Raw genomic sequence first — 15083 nt, 5'->3', positions numbered from 1 at the left:
TAATAGTTGGGACCATCTGCCTCTATTCCACGATCTTGCCTACCAAAAAAAGCCAAGCTAAGCCGTGGGGCCATTTTTCCAAGTTCTGGACTTTATCAGCCAAGTTTTTTTAAGGTCGAGAGGGTGATGTAAATAATATCAGTATCTTCTTGCACTCTTTGTCTTTCAGTACATTTTTTTACTGTTCTGATAAACATCACCGAGAGGGACATTCATACTGATCACGCTCAAATTCACTTATCACTCTCCAGTTATCTAATTAAAACACAGAATTTTGCCCACTGGTAGCCTGACATCTCGTGTCCACCCGGAACGCGCGTGTAAACAAATAAACTTTTGCCCTGTGTACTTGTGTAGTGCGCATACGCAAGAAAACGCGCAACTCCAATGAAAAACGCTCAGTCGCTCCTCGACCGCCGCGGCAAACGCACGCATGACAGACCCGCGCCTCTTAATACAAATAACTTACATATTTATTTATTACAACTTCTTTCTATGCAGAATTCTAAATTATTCTCTAAATAAATTATTGAGAAGTTTAGTTGACGCTTTCGAGTTGGAGGATGAGTGACTTGTGATAATAGTGTTGTTATTTATTCAATCTGTGATATTAGTGTTATTTAATTATTTATTGTTAATTTATTCAATATGAAGCAGCAAACTGGAGTTATTACTATTCATCAAGTAAGTTCTTGAAAGGGGCGTTTTTTTATTACCTATGCATAATCTATATTACTTCATGCAGGGCCGGATCTAGGGTAGAGCGAGTGGAGCGGCCGCTCTAGGCGCCGGATGGCAAGGGGGGCGCCAAAATGCAAATGAGAAAAAAAAAGTTTTAAAAGACGCGAGTGTGACGCGGGCCCAAAATACGTTTCGTTTTGCTTTTGGGTAAAAAGCTTCAACGAAGGGCGCCAAAACCCGATTTCGCTCTACCCTGAACAAGGACTCGGGCCGGCACTGACTTCATGGATAAAGGAAACTTATCAGTTATCTAATTTGCCTATATAGTCTGCTTTCTAAGACATATGTGAGACACAAACTGAAGACAGGACCCGTATTGAGACCTCTACGTTTATTTGCATAACATTTACATAGGTCAAAGAGTCAGTATCAGCAGTAGAAATAACGATAGAAGTCTACATAAAAATCTGTGCATAATGTAAAAAAAATTGACACAAAAATCTATAATTTAGAAATTCCAATTGCTCCAAAAGCCAAATATAATAATGTATGTATGTATAAACTCTTTATTGTACAAAGACATAGAACACAAATATGGCACAGAAATAGGCAGTACAAAGGCGAACTTATCCCTTTAAGGGATTTCTTCATATATAATAATCATTTGTAAAACCCATTAAATCCCACTCAATGTTATTTAAAGTGGGTTAAATTCTTCAATAAATGTTATGCTGAAGTGGTTTAAAAGGAAATTAAAAAAATTTACTAAATAATACACGAGGGGTTATCCAACAACTTTGCCCACCTTTTAAAACTTATTGTTAACTCATTTACCTAAATTACCAGTTGTTTTCGTCCTAGGATATTCAAAAGTTTACACTACACACATAGACTAGCGTTTTATACGAGCGAACGCGGGTGTAAGCTGCCAACCAAATGTAACGCGCGCGTAAGCTCGTAATGCTCGTATAGACCAAATGTAGGGAAAAGTAACGCGCGCGTAAGCTCGTATAAATCAAATGTAGGGAAATGTAACGCGCCTGTAAGGTCGTACCGCCGAAACGACCGTATACTCGCAGAAAAATACGCTAGTCTGAAACTGCCCTAAGTCCCACATCTTGTCTGTATATGACAAGGATCCTGATCGAATTTTTAGTAATTTTTTTAATGATTTTCGGGAACAATTTTTTCTGCTGCGGGCTTATATAGCACGGTAGCATTTTTATCACCATGCCTGTCACGTTGTAACAAGTATGTAAGTCCGAAAGTGACAGGCATAGTGACAGGTGATAAAAATGCAACCATGCTGACACTGCTGCACAACACAACCATGCAAGGTTTGAACTTGGACCACCACACACATATGAAAGCATAATTCGCTTTCGGCTAGCATATTTGAACTGCCTAAAAAAACCATGTCAGAGGGCCTACCGCGAACACCGAAGTTCGCAAATTGCGGGCATCTTTCTATTTTACATTAGAGTGACAGAGGAAGATGTCCAAATTTGCGAGGTTCGGTGTTCGCGGTAGGCCTTCAGGCCCTATCTCATTATCCCACGTTATGTGGGGTCGGCACAACATGTTTTTCTCTTCCATTCTCCTATATCTTTCTCGCTCCTTTCTTTCTCATATCCTCTTTCACACAATCCATCCATCGTTTTTTGGATCTATTCGCTCCGTCCATCAACATTCATCCCTAACATTATTTTGCCTATATGGCATTCATCCCTCCTCATCACATGCCCATACCACACTAACCTACACTTCTCATCTTCTCCGTTACCGGAGCTACTTTCAAACTTCCCCTAATATACTCATTCTTAATCCGATCCTTTCTCGTCACTCCACACATCCATCTCAACATTCTCATTTCCGCTGCGTGCACTCTTTCATCCGTCACGTCGCCCAGCATTCTGATCCATACATTACAACAGGTCTCACGATCGTCCTGTACATTTTCCCCTTTAAGAAATTAAGTTTGGAAATTCCCGAATTTGATCAGCTCAATACACTCATTCATTTCATTCATTTATTTATTTCTTGAACAATAATGCATTGTGTTAGAAATCTTACGAACTAATTACATACATGCTTATAACTTAATTAAATTAAACTGAGTAATTATGGGACATGTCAGCAAATAAATATATATTTAATAATAAAATTAAATAAATTAAATAACAAGTGAAGACAAGTGAAAAACAAATAAAATAAAATGCATAATTTGTAATAACTACATACAATTTAATTAATTATTTGATAACATGTCAATCCATACAAAAAAAACAAATACTTAACTAAAAAAAAAAAACAACGATTCATTTACGATGCACATGTCAAAATTAAATAGATTCATTATTGTACTGGAAAACTCTTCAACTGAATAAAAACATTTTCCCAGCAAAAACGACCTCAATTTATTTTTAAATATGAACTCCATCCTAAAGTCCCAAATTGAATCCGTTCTCAACGTTCAATTTACCGAGCAGGCCAGCCGGCCTAGCCAAGGTGACAATCGCTATCGCTTCGATAACGAAACGCTTTGTGTCTCTCTATCACTCTTCCATATTAGTGCAACAGTGACAGTTGCGTTTCGATCGCTACGGAGCGTAAGCGATTGGCATGTTGGCTACGCGGCCTGGACTCAGGCTTGTCTACTAGTAAGGTTCGGCGGCTTAGTAGCTTAATTGGCGGCACAGGCTTTAGGTTACTTTTCGCTCATGTCGTCGCAGACATGGGTATATTTGGTATCAGTGCATTCAGTGTGATGGTCTTGTCATCTCATATATCTGTGTTCAGGACATCCCATCCCACTGAATGCACTCATACCAAATATCCTAGGTACTGAAGGTTTGATATTTCCAGTACCTTCGGAGTGGAGCAGAGTGACGGCGTAGGTAGCGTTTAGGGTTAGGCGGAGAGTAATTACGCAATAGAGTAGTCCGTATAGTATGCAGTCAAATGTGTCTTTATTTAGGTAAACCTATCCATTTATACATGTATGTTGTCGCTGACACAAGCAATATGCGTTTATGTCGCAGTCTCGCAGTAAACCACATCGTTACTGCTAAACACGGAAAGTGGACATTTGCCACATTACATACCCATGTCTGCGATGACATGAGCGAAAATCGATTTCTAGAAGACTTCTAAACCAAAAACCGTCCCTCTAGCTTGGGAACTCGTAATCTCTGGCGTCGCTTTGCCGGCATTCCTGTCCTGCATCCACAGTACGTCTGATCTCGCAGGTTAAAGCCCCTACGGCTACAAACTGCGAGATAGCGTGCTTGAATGGGGCCACGAACTTGGCTAGCTGATCAGAGTCCAAATTTTCCATCCAGACCTAAAAAACAAAGGGCTTGGGATACGATAACATCCGTTTCCACTCCAAATTCACTCCTAGCTGCATCTTCAGGTTAGGACATCGCGGAAATCTTGGCAGCATGCAAACCGGCTTCACGCCTACGCTTAGTATTTGTTGTTATAGCGGCAACAAATATACATTATCTGTGAAAATTTCGACTGTCTAGCTATCACGGTTCATGAGATACAGCCTGGGGCCCATTTCTGGAACGGTATTAGACTAATATTATTAAATATATTAATAACGGGTCACTCACGTGTTTTAAGTCGAAAACGCTCGACATGTTTCACTCCGTACCGAGGAGCGTCATCAGGAGCTTGCGTCGACGGTGACGGACCGGCGCAGACTGCGCTAATATTATTAGTCCACGAACTGTCAAATCGTATGGGTTACCATGGCAACACACTAATAATATTAGTCTAATATCGTTCTAGAAATAGGCCCCTGGTGACAGACAGACGGACAGCCGAGTATTAGTAATAGGGTCCCGTATCCCTTTGGGTACGGAACCCTAAAAAAAAAATAGTGCTGTCGTCGCATTGTGCGTAATGCAGAATAGGTCACCGGTTCAAACCCGGCACGGTAACAATGTAATTTGTATATTTATCAACTTATGTACGTAACTGGGGGCAGAGTCCAAAGCTTCCTGTCCCTTTCTTTTACTGGTATCGTAGTTGTGGTGTGAATGGGAAGGATATATTGCATTGACGTTTGAAATGTAAGTGAACCTGGGAATTTAAGGAATATTTTAGGCCTCTTTCTTCCAGAGTTCTATTAGAGTTTGAGTTTCAATTAATGTCAGTACCATTTCATACCTTATAGTGACAATAGTATGAGGTCCCTAGCGACTTTCATATTGATTGTCACTGTGACAAGGTACGAAATGGTACTAGAGTTTTGAGAACACCCAACGATGGAGAAGAGTCTTTTAGTCCTTACCTTCAGGACTCGACAAGGTTTTTTTAAAGATTAGTATAGAAGCTCGGAGTCAGTGAAAACTGGCGTGAATCCGGCAGGACCGGGTAAAATGGCCTCACTCAAGACTCATTTTGGGTCTTTGCGCCAAAATAATAGTAGTAGGTAAAGCCTAGTTCATATAGAATTGGCACATAATTAGTTGTAGATATTATTATTATATTTTCATGGCGGGAAAAAATTAACAATTACAGTTCAATCACCAACCTTCAAAGTATTCATGGTGAAAATATTATTTTTCCCCTCACTAGCTCGGAAAGTTGTCTTTTATCCTTCAATACAAGCGGGCAAAAACGCGTTTTATCCACTAGTGGGGAAAGTAATTTGACCTTGGATGGAGCGTGTTTAAGTAGCTTGACAGATAACAAAACGTAAATCGTTTATGACAATGATTCGTTCGATATTAATTATCATTAAATAAATGGTTTGAGAATCTAATGAAAAATACCAAATTTAGCTTTATTTAATGATTTTAAGTCATAAACCTTAAAATTCCATAAGAAACGTTTGTTTTTTATAATGATGTTAAATATAATTCTGAACGCACAAGTTGAGTCGATGCAATTTCAAAACGCATCGTTGACATTTCATACATCAGAAATGTCAACATTGTCAATAATTTTTTTACTAATAAACTTTTTTCACCGACTCGCGTAAAAATACACAACATCCAGAGTTTTCTGTTATAATATCGTAAAGAAATGAGTGATTCCAGTGATGAAGATGATCTAACGCCTGTGGATGTTGCATTTTCCTCGCTATAGTGAGGTGAAAAGTTTTGTGTTATACACGGGCGCAAATGTATTTTACTTCTCGTGTGTTGAAACACTCGCGGGTAAAATACAACTTTGCACCCTTGTATAACAAATAACTATTGCTGCCTTTATGCATTTTAAAGTTTTCGACCATGGAAATTGAGAAAAAGAGATTGGTCGTGCACAAATACCTCACAAATTGCCAAAATGCAAAAGTAATAAAATTGTCAACGTATTTTTGAATCATCCTATACATACGGATATAGTTAGATAACATATAATATAACACTAATAAACGTGATAACATTTACAACCCAGATATCACGTAATTATGTTAAATTACTTATATTATATTATATAATTATAAATTGAGCAGTGTCAACACATTAGTAAACAAGCTTGAAATAAGTTGAAATTGCAAATTTAAAGTTGGAAGAGGAATAAAGCAGGGCTCGGAACCGGTATTGAAATACATGTGTTTAATATCGTTACTTAACCGTTATATTATTTCGTTCGTTAAAAACCGGTTAATTGATAGAACGCAAACTAAAAAAATTTGTTCTCCTGCCCGGTAAGAAGAGGGAACGAAATTTTATGGTTCGCGGAGAACGATATTATCATTACCATAAACTCGGCGTTCGGACTCGGTTAAATTCGTCTTCATACGTGAAAGAGATAGCATTAGGTACTTTACTTGTTCCATCTTGCTTTGATATTGTCAATTTAACCGGTTAATTTAGTTCCACGTAAACGAAAGACAAACGAATTTGGCATAAACCGGTATCTCAATAGAACAGTTATTTAACCGGTTACCGAAAACGGAAAAGAAATCTTTTTCATTTCCGGGTGAATGAACGAAACCGGTTTGAAAAATAAAACGGTTTCCGAGCCCTGGAATAAAGACTTCTTTTTGTACTTATGTAAACATAACATTAACGTTAAGTAAACATTGATATTGAAAACACTATAAACCACGAAAAACATCATGAAAATTTGACATATCTTTTATACAGTGTTTACTATAAAAATCATTTTTTATTGACATTCCAATTGCCTGTAATTGATTTATAATAAAATGTGTCTGTAATTGACTTATAATAAAATCATTTAATCCAATCCAGATAACATTAACATTATTAATATTGTCTTCGGTTACCGCGATAGTTACTCATGAAATAAAACTATGAAAACGGATTATATCGCGTATGTTGAATTTATAATACATCCCGACGTTTCGAACTCTTTACAGCGTTCGTGGTCAACGGGTGACGTTAAATTCAATATACGCGATATAATCCGTTTTCATAGTTTTATTTCATGATTAACATTATTAGTTATTTGTAATTTTATGAATCAATAAATTATTAAATTCAGTTGCCAAATAATTAATCCAGATAACATTGATCCATAATTAAAACATACATAACATTTGCATGTTATTTTTTAAGATCGGAATAACTTAATTCGTTTCTGTTGGTAAATTGTGTGTCCTACACTTTTTATACAAAATAAAATGAAAATTGTAAAAGAAATTATAATCTAGCTATCACGGTTCATAAGATACAGCCTGGTGACAGACAGACGGACACACGGAAAGTGGAGTCTTAATAATAGGGTCCCATTTTTACCCTTTGGGTACGGAACCCTAAAAATTACCATAATATACCTAAAATAATGTGCATTTAGCCTTTTACTGTAAGCAAAAGTAACACAATACAAATATACTGTCACTATTTCGCAAACTAGCGCCGCTAAGCAAATAATCCGGTAACTACGTTACATAACAATCGCATATGCACTTTTTGCAATAAGTGTACTTACCCAACAAATCGTCGGATGTACCAAAGCTCCGCATGTTAAAATAGACTCTATCCCTGTAAATTAAAGCTCAAAATTCAATATGGGTTATGCATGATTTTGGCCAAGTCAATGAACTTTGATCTACTTTCCAAATATTTACGGGCCAATTCGAGTTTTAGTTATTCGATCTGTTTCCGATTCGATACTGATCAAAAGCAAAGATAGATATAACTCCGTAATAGATGGATACAGTCTAAGGAAAAAACGTGCCTCGAAAATCAAGAAAATTTGATTCTCGTTCAGAGGGCGCTACTAGTTTTGGCCTACAGTCGTATAGATGGCGTTGACGGTTTCGTTTGTTATTTAACAATTTTAACGCATATCAGTGAAAGAACATGGGTCAAAATCATAAAAATAATTAATGCAAATAAAAAAAATCATTTATCTATATTTAAATACATTATATCGTATTTTTATAAATCTTTATTTTTAGTTTTAAAGTGTGTCGACAGATGGCAGTGAATTTAATGGGGTTACAAAATTTGCTATGACAGTACCGCTCTAGTATAAGTTACTCTATGTCAAAAGTGACATATCTTTAATCAAAAACTTTACTTTTGACAGTGACAGATCATTATCATATCGGAAACAGATCGAATGGCTAAAACTCGAATTGGCCTGTTAGTGTCGTACGGGTTATCGATTCGTAAACTTGAGACGTGAACCTTGCGTCGACGTGTTAAAAGCGATTTTGCAATGTCTTGGGAATCACGTAAGTATAATGTTGATTAGTTCAAAATAAGTGCTTCTGGTGATCATGGGAACCTAGTATCTATAATATATCAATAGCGAAAGATATCTTTGACCTACATCAAAGAGGATATAATAGGATAGAGCGGTACTGTCATAGTAAATTTTGTAACCACAGTAAATTCACTGCCATCTATAGACACACTTTAAAACTAAAAATGAAGATTTATAAAAATTCGATAAAATGTATTAAAATATGGATAAATGATTTTTTTTATTTGCATTAATTATTTTTATGATTTTGACCCATGTTCTTTCACTGATATGCGTTAAAATTGTTAAATAACAAACGAAACCGCCAACGCACTCTATACGAGAGTAGGCCAAATGTAGTGGCGCCATCTGATCGAGAATCAAATTTTCTTGATTTTCGAGGCACGTTCTTTCGTTAGATTAGACTGTATCCATCTTAACGTTTTAAAGTGTGTCGACAGATGGCAGTGAATTTACTGGGGTTACAAAATTTACTATGACAGTACCGCTCTAGTATAAGTTACTCTATGATATATTTAACCTACTTGATTTTTTGAATATTTATTTTATAATATAATATTGCCAAATAACACTGACGGCATCTTTGTCATGAACCCATACAACTAAGTATGTATTTAGTGAGTGAGATTCTAGAGACATAATAATTAATACAAAAAAAATGGTATCGTGAAACATGAAACGTGAAACACTCGGTTGGATTGAAATGAAGTTAAGAAAGGGTTGTGACGGAAAACTTAATTTTTTTTCCGCCAAGTCAATGCCGTCAATAGTAATCATTGCCATCTCGGTCTGTGATATTTGTGGTATTTTCTATAAAAAGGGACCTTTTGTCGATGGCGCTTACGCCATTATAAACGATGCTCTGATATAAATACAATGCCGCGCGGCGTAAGCCCCATCGACAATAAGGTCCCTTTTCATAGAAAATGCCCCATTTAGTGACAGGTCCAAAAATAAACTAAACATGAACATAAGTTTTGAATGATTCGCGAATAGACACGGTTACAAACATTACAAAAGGTAATCACGGTCTATATACCGGTCAATATAGGTCTAGTAAACATTAACATAACGATTTTAATATTTAGAAAAATTACATTCGAGTAAATTGGTACATAATTAGAAATCATTTTCACTTTATTTTTATTTTTTTTAATATGAGAGTGGCATAACATCGATGTGTACCAAGTAAATTTTTTTTCGGACTATAAATTGAAAAACCGGCCAAGTGCAAGTCAGACTCGCGCACGAAGGGTTCCGTACCATTACGCAAAAGACGGCAAAAAAATCTCGTCTGTTGTATGGGAGCCCCACTTAAATATTAATTTTATTCTGTTTTTATTAGTGTTTGTTGTTATAGCGGCAACAGAAATACATCATCTGTGAAAATTTCAACTGTCTAGCTATCACGGTTCATGAGATACAGCCTGGTGACAGACGGACAGACAGACAGCGGAGTCTTAGTAATAGGGTCCCGTTTTTACCCTTTGGGTACGGAATCCTAGAAATGGTTATAATAACTGATTTCCAAACATTTGTACCAATCGGAATAGTAAATAATTAAATCCCTATGCCCCTATATTGCCCTATAGTTGACTGGTAGAGAATGCCGAGAGGCATTAAGTCCGCCTGTTGTACTTCTTTTATGTGCAATAAAGATTAAATTAAATAAATAAACAAAAATATTCTTATCAAGTTATCACAAATCAACTCTTATATAAAAATCTATATTTATATCCGTTTAGGATTTCCTGATTCTTATGTAATGAATAATGGATACATCTGCCAAAATTGCGTGACAGTTAGTGACAGTTCAACAATTGTATGAATGCATCTTGGCATAGTTAATTTGGCATGTACACGGTAAAACTCTGTCAAATTAGTCATAGGTACTTGCATCTAATACTATAGCTACTGTGGAAATTTATATTGACGTGTTTTTTTTATTTATTATTTATTAAGAAACAAACAGTCTTATAAAACAGATGAGTATTTTACGTGTTTTGGCCTTTTGGGGTAAGAGTTCATCCATTAATTACGTCACACGAATTTCGAGGTTTTTTGACCCCTCCCCCCCTCCTTGTCACACTTGGTCACATTTGGCAAACCGTGTACTGTGTAACTAAAGTGTCAACTAATGGTAGCCGTACAGTTCTTAATTCCTACTTATAAGGGGTTATTTACGGGGTATGCACCCGGTACTAGTGTTCTACTCACTCAGTCCCGGGAATTCCCGGTTCTCGCAATACAAATTCAGTCCCAGAAGTACCCTTCTTGAACTCGCAGCTTGGTAAACTGAGACCGCCCTAGCAAGGGAGGGCCTACCGCGAACGTCTAAGTTCACAAATTTCGAACAATTTTCTCTTTTACTCCAATTAAGGCGCAATTAGACTGACAGAGATACTTGCTAGTACGCACTTCGAATTTCGCGGTTACAGCCTGAGCTATACCAATGTCGTATTCACGAGTTGAAATGGAAATCTCGTTAAAGGCTTATAAATCTCTCTCTTCTTCCTGCCCTTATCCCACGTTATGTGAGGTCGGCACAACATGTTTTCCTCTTCCATTCTCCTCTATCTTTCGTCACCTCAGCACTCACTCCTTTCTTTCTCATATCCTCTTTCACACAATCCATCCATCGTTTTTTGGGTCTACCATTCGCTCTCCGTCCATCAACATTCATTCAATTTCATTGTTATAAATCCATGGTTAGATTAGAGGTGGCAAATATTACCATTTTTAATTTCTACTAAGTATAAAATTTAACGTTTTAGTTGTCTTCAAGATTAATTGAATCCATTCAAAGTACTAGCCTTCGCGATTGTCTTGCCCAAGACTTATGAATAGGCATTACATTTCTTTCATCACCGTTAGGCAAGAAGGAACGCATCCTTGGCTGTCAACTCTAGCTCAACACTACATAAATGTGCTATTCTCAATCAAAAGGGTACTTATTATCGGTTCTCAATAAGGCGCTATTTCCATATAGATTCAATTTGAAATCAACCTTGTTGACAAGCGACAATGTGGTACCTTTTGGTTGAAAATGGCACAAATGTAGTTTAAACTTTCACGATTTTTACTCATTATTATTCACAAATACGGGACTTAATCGCGTAAAATAAGTTTTAAATTTACCTTCGACGTTTCGAGGACGGCGTTGTCCCCGTGGTCTCGGAGAAGACTGGCTAAAGTTTTAAAGTTTTACACGATTAAGTCCCGTCGTTGTGAATAATAATAATGTAGTTTATACTATAACTACGGTTTTCATGAAAAAAGGTGTAAATATGGGGCATTTTCTATGAAAAGGGACCTTATTGTCGATGGCGCTTACGCCGCACAGCGTCGCGCGGCATTGTATTTATATCGGAGCATCGTTAATAATGGCGTAAGCGCCATCGACAATAAGGTCCCTTTTTATAGAAAATACCACATATAATGTTGATCTACGACTCACACACATCTATTTTGTATTTTTGTTGTGTGTAAAAATAATGTTTACGCCAAGTTATGTTTAAAACGTGTGCGAATAAATAATAGCATGTATAATTATGTTAAGACGGTTCCCTGAGCCAGAAGGCGAAAAATCTCCTTATATGTTCATATTTTTCTAAGAGACGTTGATATTCGTAGACGTGGAAAAAATATATGTAGTTCTTGATTATATTATCTTTAATTTATAAGCTTCCGATACACGAATTATGACACTTCGCTCGATACAATTAATTCCCAAAGTAACCTCTAACTAGGACTTTTAATCCAACTTTACTCGGTTATTTATTATGTGACACTATAAACAAAAAACATAAGAAAAAACAATCTTAACTTAAATAGTAATTTTACCGCTTTCGAATTTCGATTTTGTTAGGCAACGTTTTTAAAATAAATAAAAATCAACAAAATTCGCTCAAAATTGACACTTGGCGCGCATGGTCTTTCCCGTTCTTTCTTGCGAAATGTGACAGTGATAGCGGCAAACCGAAGCCTTAAGATATTTACCTAACATTATCCATATTCTTGTGTTCAAGGTTTTTGAGTTGACACTTTACGATACACGAGCAAACAACCGGTCTTGAATATATCGCTTAAACATCTCATCCATACTAATATTATAAATGCGAAAGTCTGTCTGTCTGTCTTTCTGTCTGTGTGTTCCCTCTTCACGCTTAAACCGCTGAATCGATTTACATGAAATTTGGCATAGAGATAGGTTGAGTCCCTGAGAAAGACATAGGATAGTCTTTATCCCGAAAATCATCCCTTAAGAAAGTAAAAAGCGGGGTGGAATTGAGATAATTAATGAAGTGCCTGGTAATTTGTGTGCATAATATGCTCAAATTGAATGATTGCTATGAGAATTTTTCCAGGCGCTATGCTTACTTTAGCTGCTGTTACTAAGTCCACGCAGACGAAGTCGCGGGCAAAAGCTAGTGTTTGTATACATTCGTAAAAACTCGTACTGAGTTTATATCCAAAGCATAGTTTATATGTGAGTAAGCTTTTGGCCCAGAGTAAGATATAATTTGTTAAAACCAGAAATATCTACAAACAAAATGGATTTACTCTTGTATAGCCATTTCAATTTTATTTTTCATGGCGACCCGCCCCGGCTTTGCAGTGTAATGCTAATGTAAACCTTCCCCATGAATCACTCTATCTCCGTTGCGTAGTTTTAAAGATCTAAGCATACATAGGGACAGATATACATCCAGACAGCAGGAAGCGACTTTGTTTTTATACTATGTAGTGATTTTAGATCGTGTCCAGATATTTGTGAGCACACTGTTCGCTCCGAAATCTCTGATGGCGACTGTCCTAAGCCCCCCTTTAGTTTTGCTTATCTAAATCACCTTGTTGTCATTGAATACCAGAAATCTCCTTATCTATTCAATTCATCTACCTTTTCTATTAAGGATTATGATAAATGAGTTATATATAGCCTAGTTTTTTAAAACAAATAATGCACGTCATTGAAGAACGTAGAGGTAAATGAGGGGTCCCTTTGACATAATTATTTAAAGTCATAATGTAATGATTGTCATATTATCATTTGTCATAATTCTGAAACCGTTAACTTTTCAGGATTTTCCTCGGGTTATCCTATAGATAGGTTAGGTTAGGTTTGTTTTATGGCAATTGAAAAGTTACCCGTTTCTGAGAAAAACCAAATTATGACTAATGATAATATGACAATCATTACATAATGACTTTCAATAATTATGTCAAACAATAGACACCCGGTAAATGTATAGGTCACATACAATGGCTACATACAAAGGGCTAAACAAAATCATACTAGAGGGCAGAATTGAGGAAGGAAGGGGAAGACCTAGAATATCACATACATGACACGGATAAAAGTGGTGCTGCAGCCATTCATATCAACAAGTGAAAACGAAAGCCCAGAATAGGCTGGAATGGAAAACGCTGCAGCGACAGAGGGCCGGGCCCTCTTAATATTGATGATGATGAGTTTTTTAATTAATGTTTTAATGAATTATGTATTATGTCCTAACCAAAATATTATTTTTGAAACGTTGGTTTGTAAAGATGTGTGTGAATGTTCTATGTGACATTTGACAAATTTTAATTTTACCGAATTTTCAAAAACCGTCGCAAATGCAACCGATGCAATAAGTTTGGAAAAACTAATCGGTTTTGAAAAAAAAAAAAACATTCGGACTAACGAAATTTCGGCATAACGATTCGATCAGAAAAAAACTTTTTAGATCTCTCGAGTGTAAAGAATTAATAACAATAATTAAATTAATACCGCTATTATTTGTTTGCGAAATATAATCTCGGAGATAGTATGTTATCGCTTATCTTTGCCGGTTGCTATATCAATCAGTCTTGATTCATATTTCCTTTGCAAAAGACGTGTTTAATATTCGTTTTTCTATTAATTTTATTGTTGTGTGATCACTTTTTTACTCGTAAAAATTATATAAAACGAAACAAGTCTTATTTCAATAATGGAAATATATCACTGAAAATAAGTTATTTAGTTTGTAGTTTCCAATAGTGCCCGTTTATTGTTTTGACGGAAGTTAACTAACAACAATATGACTAAGTGTACTGACTGAAGTTAAGTAACAGGATTTTGAAGTGTTTGATAAAATTAAATAAAAGTATGCGTAAGTTTTGAGTGTTTTATGAAAATGGAAACCAAAAAGGAAGCTCAACCGAAGGTACAAATTTAATTTCCTTGCGCATATTTTGCCAAAAAGTATTTAACATATCTAACCAATATGCCTATCGTTTGTTTATTCAAATTTAGGTGGGGTCCCATTGTTTGACATAATTAATTATTGAAACAGGGACCGGACAACCCTTTCCGCGATAAAACCCTTTCAATGGGCAACACTTAAACACGGCTAACACATTGAAAGACTTTCCCTTTTGAACTGCAAGCCCATTCATACCCTTACCTTTGACTAACCCTTACCGAAAAGCTAACCAAAAATAAGGCTAGCCCTTAATAAGGGTTACCCTTATCTTTAAGCGCTTTTTATAAAGGTTTCCCTTTGCGTGAAAGAGACAGGATTAGTATATATCTACGGTAGTGTATGAAAAGGAAAGAAAATACGTGCCTAGTCAAAGAACGCCGCCGTCGCCGCCGACGATCGCTCGGATTCGAAGTAATGTGTGCTTTATGAACAAGGTAGACGACTTAAATTAGCACGCTTATATGCTAAAAGGGA

General features: G+C 36.3%; 1 protein-coding gene and 1 long non-coding RNA gene across 4 annotated transcripts in view; both read left to right on the top strand.

The window, feature by feature from the left end:
* Positions 1–15083, top strand: part of LOC134752208 (uncharacterized) — a 56845-nt gene that overhangs the window by 22477 nt on the left and 19285 nt on the right. The gene's annotated exons all lie outside the window — the stretch shown is intronic.
* LOC134752150 (pantothenate kinase 3) overlaps positions 1–15083 on the top strand; it is a 54162-nt gene that overhangs the window by 25906 nt on the left and 13173 nt on the right. The window contains exon 1 of one of the 3 annotated variants that reach the window (XM_063687745.1): positions 388–684. The exons of the other annotated variants lie outside the window; for them this stretch is intronic. Within the exon in view, the coding sequence (XP_063543815.1) occupies positions 649–684 (36 nt within the window). The 5' untranslated portion in view covers positions 388–648. Of the gene's footprint in view, positions 1–387; positions 685–15083 lie in introns of those variants that run through there. 3 annotated transcript variants of the gene reach the window in all.

This window comes from Cydia strobilella, chromosome 24, assembly GCF_947568885.1.
Source record: "Cydia strobilella chromosome 24, ilCydStro3.1, whole genome shotgun sequence".
NCBI classification, from domain to species: Eukaryota; Metazoa; Arthropoda; class Insecta; order Lepidoptera; family Tortricidae; genus Cydia; species Cydia strobilella.
This window is presented reverse-complemented; position numbering and strand designations above follow the sequence as displayed.